The 8,277-nt window shown below is 38.1% G+C and overlaps 1 protein-coding gene across 3 annotated transcripts in view; it reads right to left on the bottom strand.

Annotated features, from left to right (window-relative positions):
* Positions 1-7,660, bottom strand: part of cherp (calcium homeostasis endoplasmic reticulum protein) — a 17,683-nt gene extending 10,023 nt beyond the window's left edge. The window contains exons 1-6 of one of the 3 annotated variants that reach the window (XM_039682360.2): positions 7,451-7,659; positions 6,760-6,933; positions 6,504-6,539; positions 5,724-5,887; positions 3,698-3,835; positions 2,419-2,570 (exon numbers count right to left, since the gene is read on the bottom strand). In XM_039682360.2, coding sequence (XP_039538294.2) covers positions 2,419-2,570; positions 3,698-3,835; positions 5,724-5,887; positions 6,504-6,539; positions 6,760-6,933; positions 7,451-7,475 — 689 coding nt within the window. In that variant the 5' untranslated portion in view covers positions 7,476-7,659. Of the gene's footprint in view, positions 1-2,418; positions 2,571-3,697; positions 3,836-5,723; positions 5,888-6,503; positions 6,540-6,759; positions 6,934-7,450 lie in introns of all 3 variants that reach the window. The other 2 variants (XM_039682362.2, XM_039682361.2) reach the window with 2 other exon arrangements.
* Between the last annotated feature and the right edge of the window lie 617 nt (positions 7,661-8,277).

Here is an 8,277-nt window from a genome sequence, read left to right as displayed (position 1 = left end):
GTGCTGGGGTGAAACGGACCGCAGATGATCCGTGATCTGTACGGATCAGCCGCCCCGCAGTTCGGCACGCATGCGATTCGCCGATTAACTGCTAAATTTAACCGTCATAGAGTGAAAGTTTATCATTTGGACGTGTTTTGTCTTGCCAATTTGATTGGCAATTGATCCGTTCCCCCACTACATGCGCCAGTTCCCCAGGAAGTAGGGGTGCAACGGATCAAAAAACTCACGGATCGGATCATTTTTCGGATCAGCAAAAAAAAAAAAAAAAAAAAAAATTTCCCCCAAAATAACTGTAATAGCCTACTGACAAATTCTTTAATAATAAATAGACTTAACATTATGATATTCTGTTTTATTTTAACTTCACAGGGTTCCCTCAAATGAGAACTCACAGCGAGTTCTACAAAAAAAAAAAAAAAAAAATTCTGGTAGCACTGGGGCTGACAATAAATCACTAAGCTTAATTTAGGGTGTAGATGAAATTAACTTAGTTATTATCATTTATAATGTCTTAATATCAATTAATAAAGTAGTGAAAATATCATCGTACTTTTTTCATTTTAGGACAATCTTTAAAGGATAAACAAAAAATGTGTTGGTAATCACATTAAAAATTCAAAAAAATAAAACATTTATTTATGATATTATTGAAGTGCTGGGAAAAGATGTGTAGTAGGCTACTTGTAAGCATTTGACTATTTCTTAAACATTATCATATATAGGCTGATTTGTGGACTGAAAGCCTTCTATAAGTGTTTCTCCTGGTTTCCACGTCAGCTCTGTTTGATCTGATATGGTTTATAACAGAAACCTGCGCCGAATCGGACTGTTTCTCACTGGATCTCGTGGTGTTGATGTTATTAATTCTGAGGCGAATTCAATGGATTTCTTCACTGGATCTCCTAGTAACAGTGTTGCGTGAGCGAGATCGGCCCACGACTGTCAAGTTCGGGGCTTTATTTTGTCAATGGATCGCTGCTGCTGCTCCACGGTCCTAATCGTATTTTCGTTCCACTTTCATTTTGTTTGCATTCGCTGCTAGGCAACGACTAACGAGTCGATAGATCGCTGATTGCTCAGACGCACATCAGGTTGTGATATTTGTCTCCGTCTCCCTCCCACAGATGTTTACGCGCGCTATTCTTGTCACGGATTCATTGACGCGCCGCTTTACCATGCGTTTAACGTGTGGCAAATTTACTGGTCGCACATGTGCGACTGGATGTAAAATTCAGTCGCACACTCTCAAATTTTGGTCGCAGTCTGGTCTGGAGCCCTGAAATGACGCGGGGCGTTCAAGCTTCTCCGTTCCTCCGCTCGCTATGACGAAGCTGTGCGTTGACTGAACAACATGCGCATTTTTTTTTTTTTTTTTTTCATAATCAATCCGCGGATCACGTGTGTGCCGAACCGAAGACATTGATCCGAACGGATCACGGATCAGTGATGATCCGTTGCACCACTACCAGGAAGTGATGAGTGTTATCTTGAAAACATGGGATGGAATGTTTTCTGATAAATAGGGAAGCGCAGCTATGAACATTTCGGCCGATACCGATAACCGATAATTCTTTATATTTGAAAGCCGCTCACCGATATATCGGCCGATAAATTTAAATTAAAATTTTTATAGAATATTTGAGAGTAGGGTTGGGTATCGTTTGAATTTGAACGATTCCGATTCCTTGTTTCGATTCCGGTTCCTAAAGATTCTCGATTCCGATTCTTTTAAGAGGCAGGGTCAAAAAAGTTTAGCTAACCTTGCTAACCAACGGTCTTTCTGAAGGAAATACTTCTTTTGTCACAAATTTTGCATTTTGCCGAGATTTCGTTATTTTTAGAAAAGTGAAGCCACACTTTGGATCGCTGACGTAAGCTACTAATGTTCGACTCGCGCGGTTATGCCAACACTTCCGGTAGACGCTTCTTCGTTGGTGTTGTTCAGCGGTTTCTTCTTCCGCTCGGCGGACTGTGAATATCGAAACTAGGAATCGAAATTTTAACTTTTGAACGATTCCGGGAAAAACGAAAAGTTAGTCCCGGTTCCAATCGATACTCGATTCTCGATACCCAACCCTATTTGAGAGCCTGATTACAAAACCAAAAGTCTCACCATTAAAATCCACGTCCAAAACACACAATTATGACGTTATCATTATAATTTTATTTGGCCTATATTTTCCTTTTTTTCAAACAATTGAAAACCATCATGTTGAACAGTGCGCATCTTAGGTGTCTCAGCTGAAGGAAATTCTATATTATTTATCGGATTTAATAAAATCGACCAAATTTTCATATCAGACGGATAACATATCGGCCGATATATCGTGTATCCCTATTTTTGCACACAAGTTAACTTTGCAACTTTAAGATGAAAACACAACTATTGCCACATAACACAGTTGTGCGTCTCACCAGTGATGCAGGACGTCGTTGGTGAGATAGATGAGGTGCAGGCGGAGCTCGAAGTGCGCATCGTCCGCAGTGATGCGGTTTCGGAGATGCGACGACATCAGTTCGCAGTGCTGCGGGGTCTTGGCATTCCCAAACATCCAGTTCTTCCCAGCCTGAGAGAGAAATAACCCATAAATAACTCATCTAACAGACAGATCAGTGGCGAGCGAGGCCGAAGTCCCTTTAAAGGAGTAGTTCACTTTTAAAAAAACTTTTGCTGATAATTTACTCGCCCCCATGTCATCCAAGATGTCCACGTCTTTCTTTCTTCAGTCGAAAAGAAATTAAGGTTTTTGATGAAAACATTCCAGGATTTTCTCCATATAATGGACTTCAATGGGGTCCAAACGGTTCAAGGTCCAAATGAGAGTTTCAGTGCAGCTTCAAATGTCTTTAAACGACACCAGACGATGAATAAGGGTCTTATCAAGTGAAACGATCTGTCATTTCAAAAATAAATAAAAAACTTTAAGTTTTATAACCACAAATGGTTGCCTTGCTCTGTTCTGTGATGCGCGTTCGTGACTCTCCTGTTCGAACTCGTTCATCAAAATGAACAAATCTTTTCAAATCGAGTTATGACTCGAAGGGTCCTTGATAAGACCCTTATTCATCGTCTGGTGTCGTTTAAAGCCCTTTGAAGATGCACTGAAACTCTCATTTGGACCTTGAACCGTTTGGACCCCATTGAAGTCCATTATATGGAGAAAAATCCTGGAATGTTTTCATCAAAAACCTTAATTTCTTTTCGACTGAAGAAAGAAAGACATGGACATCTTGGATGACATGGGGGCGAGTAAATTATCAGCAAAAGTTTTTTTTAAAAGTGAACTAATCCTTTAAGACAAGTCCTTTCAATCGGCGGCCATCTTTGAAACGCAAGTACAGCTTACGTCTCTTTGAATATCTCCAAAACTGTTCGCCATCCTTACAATTAAATATCATATTTGAAATCACCAATGAGCAATTGTCTCGTGAATTTTGTTTCTAAACCATTACAGAAAATGACATTTTTCATTTTTCGCTTGATGTTTAAACTGTCAGGCTCGTAATGTATGCGCTGGTGCAAAAACAAACATCACCGCCCCCACACTCACGTCAAACACACAGGAATGATCATCGGCTTATTCACATCAGCCCTATTTTGACATCGGAACGATACGATGTGTAAAAAATTGACCATATCGACCATTCAAAACAATACGCGTCTTGTGTAATCCTATAGTCGTTGGGCACGTACCGAGATGGCGTCTTTCGTGCAGGTGTCTATGATGGGCTGAAGGAGGCTGTCCAACTCGTTCGTGTCCAGCTGCGTCTCCACCACCAGCTTCTGCATCTGTTGCTCCATCGCCAGAGAGATGGCGGCCGTCACCTGCTCCTAGAGGCCCAAACACACGTTTACACAACACCGCTTTTCAATTAGAAACAGAAAACGTACGACTTTTGACACGGCAACAGCGTTTTTTGGGGGGGCGCAAACTTTTGAAAATGCGAATCTGCGAAAACAACGCAAATTTATGATTCATAACCTTAACCCAGAGTCCTAACTTAGTGATGCGATAAGATTCCAGCGACAAATAATTTGTCTGTCCACGCCAGTCGTGACTATGGGACGTGATTAAAATCACAGCCAATCAGAAGAGCGCGTGGACGGTAATATTAACCATTAATATTACACCATTTTAACATTATAAAATACATACTGAGTTTACTAAAACAATCATTGTCTTAGAATACACTTATCTGTTAACAACGAGTACACATTTTAAACGTTTTTGTTCATTTATTTATTTTGAAGATCCAAGGTGAGTTGCTTTCAGCACGGCTATAAAAAACACACTCGAGTGATATATTAACTCACACAGACGCTTTTAACATTAATATTAAATAAAGCACATAAACAGTAAAAATATTGATTTCTCAATTTTAATCGATTCTCATTTTTACGAACCGATATCGACTCTTAAATCCCAAGAATTGATTAGTCGTCCTGTTTTCAGTTGACGAATGAATTGAACATTGTAGCGCGCATCCCATCCAATAAATCGCAATGATCTTTATGCTTGTGTTACTATTGATATGAAACAAAGTCTCAGATTTCTAAGTACGTTCATTTTCTCACGAAATTACAAAAAAATTAACCGTTTTGTCTCGAACGGGCTCGAGAGAAGCAGCAGATGCACATGATCCTCTCTTCCGCCTTAATAATACCAGTTACAGCGCCAAATAAACATGAATGAGTGTGTTAAAAGATAGAGTACAACTTATCGAAATCCATATCATGTCTCATGTAATCGCTCAATCAGTGTTTCAACTGTGGAAAGACGTCAGTAAAACGCTTGTAAACAATGTCATGTAACGTCACATTTACCTCAGAAAAACCATGTGACCAAAAACTCGTTAAAAATTAACTCCAAATTTAAAAAATATATGCACCATATTACACATGCATTATTATCTTAATGTCCTTCAATATGTAATGCATATTTGAATAAATCTGGCAAGTTTTTATGAAGGCCACCATTTAAATGTTTATATTTCATATAACTTTATTATTATAAAAATAAATAAAAGTGTAATTTAAGTATTTATATACAAATCAGTATATAATTACTAGGGTTGTGAAACGATTAATCGCATCCAAAAGAAAAGCTTGTGTTTACATAATATACTGGTGTAGTGTGTAAAATTACTTAGTATATATAACTACACACATATGCATGTTTATATGCATATATTTAAGAAAAATGTGTTATTAATATATCAAATATTTATATTTATGTATAATATTATATGTATAAACATATATAAAGTATATACATGCAAATATTTCTTAAATGTTTACATGCATGTGTGTGTATTTATATAATACTACACACACATATATTATGTAGACACAAACTTACTTTGGATGCGATTAATCACGATTAATCGTTTCCCAGCCCTAATAATTACCAATATTATAGTAGGCTACAACTGACTCCCATAGTTTACAGCATTAGTTTAGATTTGTTTCGTACCTGATATCCAAAATAATCAATATTGAATCGAATCGTGAAATTTGTGTCAATACCCAGCCCTAATAAACAGTACCTGAGATTATCATACTTTCTCTTGTTGTTGCAGTCTGGTTAGGATGGTGTTAGGCTAGCATAATCATACTAAAAGCTAAGAAAATGACATTTTGTTTTCAGAAAATCAAACTATCATTATCGGCAAATATCATTCTGAATAATCAGTATCGGTGTGTGTGTGTGTGTGTGTACCTGTCTGAGGCTGAGCAGGTGTTGCTCCTGTTGCTGCAGGTTCCACTGGCTCTGCTGGACGAGCTCATCCACTGACGGTGTCGTTGGTGGGATCGGCGGAGGCGCGAGCATCGTCAACGACGCAGGAACATCGGACACCTCTTTACCCGCAGGATTACAGAGCACTGCGAACACACAAACGCAAAGAACATGACTTCTCCTACTGTACGCCGTGACCTCTTCACCTCTCGCCTGCCAGCACGGCCAAACACTGGGAAGAGGGACTCTCGTTTGAATGGCCGTTTCCAGCGCAAAGCCATTCAGATCAGAGACACATGCAGAAAATCACTCATGCTGGCTCTGGTCTTTCCATGTCCAACGCGAAAACATTTTAAGTCAAGGGAAGCATGGGGATACTAAATCGACTCCCAAGAAACCAAAAGAAGAAACCAAGAGAGAACCCAAAGACGCTTGCGGATTAAGATTTTGACTGAATATTAAACAAAAAACATCATGATTCATGTATAAAGCAAAAAACAGTGCTGGAAAGTTACGTGTGTAACGGTAAAACTTTGATAAAACTATCAAATCCCTAGATGTGAGAAACAGTAACAGCAATGCTTGGCAAATGCCACCAAAAGTGCTGTTTTTACTCATTACACAGGTTAAAGTATGACTGAGAAAACGTAAGCCATAACATAATTTAACAAATAAAAAAACATTTCAAGCACTGATGATGCAGAAAAACTCCATGAATACCAGGCAAAATTAAACATTACTGATGATCGATCTAATAAATACCTTCCATATTATATTCATCATCATGACTGGAAGAATCTATAAAGGAGAGAAGCACACCTTAAAGACGAATATATATATATAAACACAATACAGTAAAATCTAGCTGCACATTTCCATCACAAATGCCCAGTGTTAGTAGCAGGGTTACTTTTGGTTAAATACAACTATTAATTGAAATATAAACATAAAATGAAAGCTATTTCAAAATATGAGTAACAAAATAAAACCGGTTAGTAAGAATAAATGTGATGCGTACGCTGCTGTTGTTCGATGGCCAGTTTGTATTTGTAGTAGCCGAAATATTCCCCTCCGAAGAGAAACGAGAACTTGGGGTTGTCCTTCTGCTTCTCCATGGTCATCTTCTCAAACTCGGGGCCATTTCGGGCCACAAACTGGGCCAGTTTGTCGATGACATTTCGCAGCTCTTGATCTGATGGGGAAAAATCAGAGAAAAACGATAAGATACAATAGGCTATACAAAATAATGTATTTTTTTATATATATATATTTACTTTTTTTTTACACAATTTATTTTTATTAATATAACGAGTTATTTCAATAATTATTAACCAAAATTAACATTCGATCTTTCAAAAAAATGTAACAAAAAAATCACTCTTTTTATCCTCTCTTTTTGTGACGACAGCGACGGCTAAGCGTCCACGGTTTTACTGTAGTAAATATGGTATTTTTACTGGAATCGTTGGTTATCTAACGTTAGCGTTACTGTAAAATTGTTTTATGTACAAAACTATACTCAATGAAAACACGCCAAACGATTTGACTACTTCATTTGCCATCCTGCCCACACAAGTCAGTCAATATAAACTAACTCTGCTGATTTCATGTGTCAAGAGTGTGTTTATTACTGTCGTTTTGATAATAATATCAGTTCATTCGCGCTCGCGCTGCATTTCTCTCACTCACGAGCGCGAGCGCACTGTTACCTTCTGGTGGCGTGGAAATATCCATCTTTCTCACGATTACACGCTAGTATAAGACCAGGAATTCATTTATACCTTATGACGCTGAGACGCGAAACAAAAATAAATCGTTTTTAAACAGGTGCGACCATTATATCGGCATGAGTTTGTTGTGTTTTAGCTCAAGATGAGGCCACAGGAAACCGAATCCTGAGCACTTCCTCCGGCGCATGCGCGTTGGCGACATAGGTGACATGCAGAAGAGTCGTGACGTCACAGCGTCGCCTGCCGTCGGGAGGCCGTTACTTACAACGAGTTTTTAACGTTTTAATACTGACTGGATTTTGGACGTGATAACTAATGAACTTGTTTGTAAGTAATCTTAATTTACTGCTCGGATACTTCCCTTTTCCTTTGGCCAATTTGCTTTCTGAAGATGTTTAGCCTTCGAAAATCCATATGCAATTAATTATTAAAAAACACTTGATTATGAGCATGTCCGAATATAACATAGAGCAAGTATTTCACAGCATTATGATTGGTAAAATATTCTCTGTGTTGGTGTTTGATAGAATATTTATTGTTATAATATTATAGTTATTGTGGTGAACCGCAGGTGGCTTTAAACAACTAGGTCAATCTATCAGCACAGTTGACTCTCTTCACTTTTAGGATGATTTGACATTTAATCTGGTTATAAATGAAGGTGGTTTATATAGGTTTTTTTAATAGTGCGTGTTTACAGGCGTCTAGCCTTTCTCTCATGCAGATTACAGATTACTACTAGATTATAAACATGACGCCAGTGCTGATTGATTCACCCAGATGTGTTTGTGAAAAAGATGTTAAAG

Source organism: Pimephales promelas, chromosome 2, assembly GCF_988280905.1.
Source record: "Pimephales promelas chromosome 2, fPimPro1.hap1.1, whole genome shotgun sequence".
NCBI lineage: Eukaryota > Metazoa > Chordata > Actinopteri > Cypriniformes > Leuciscidae > Pimephales > Pimephales promelas.
This window is presented reverse-complemented; position numbering and strand designations above follow the sequence as displayed.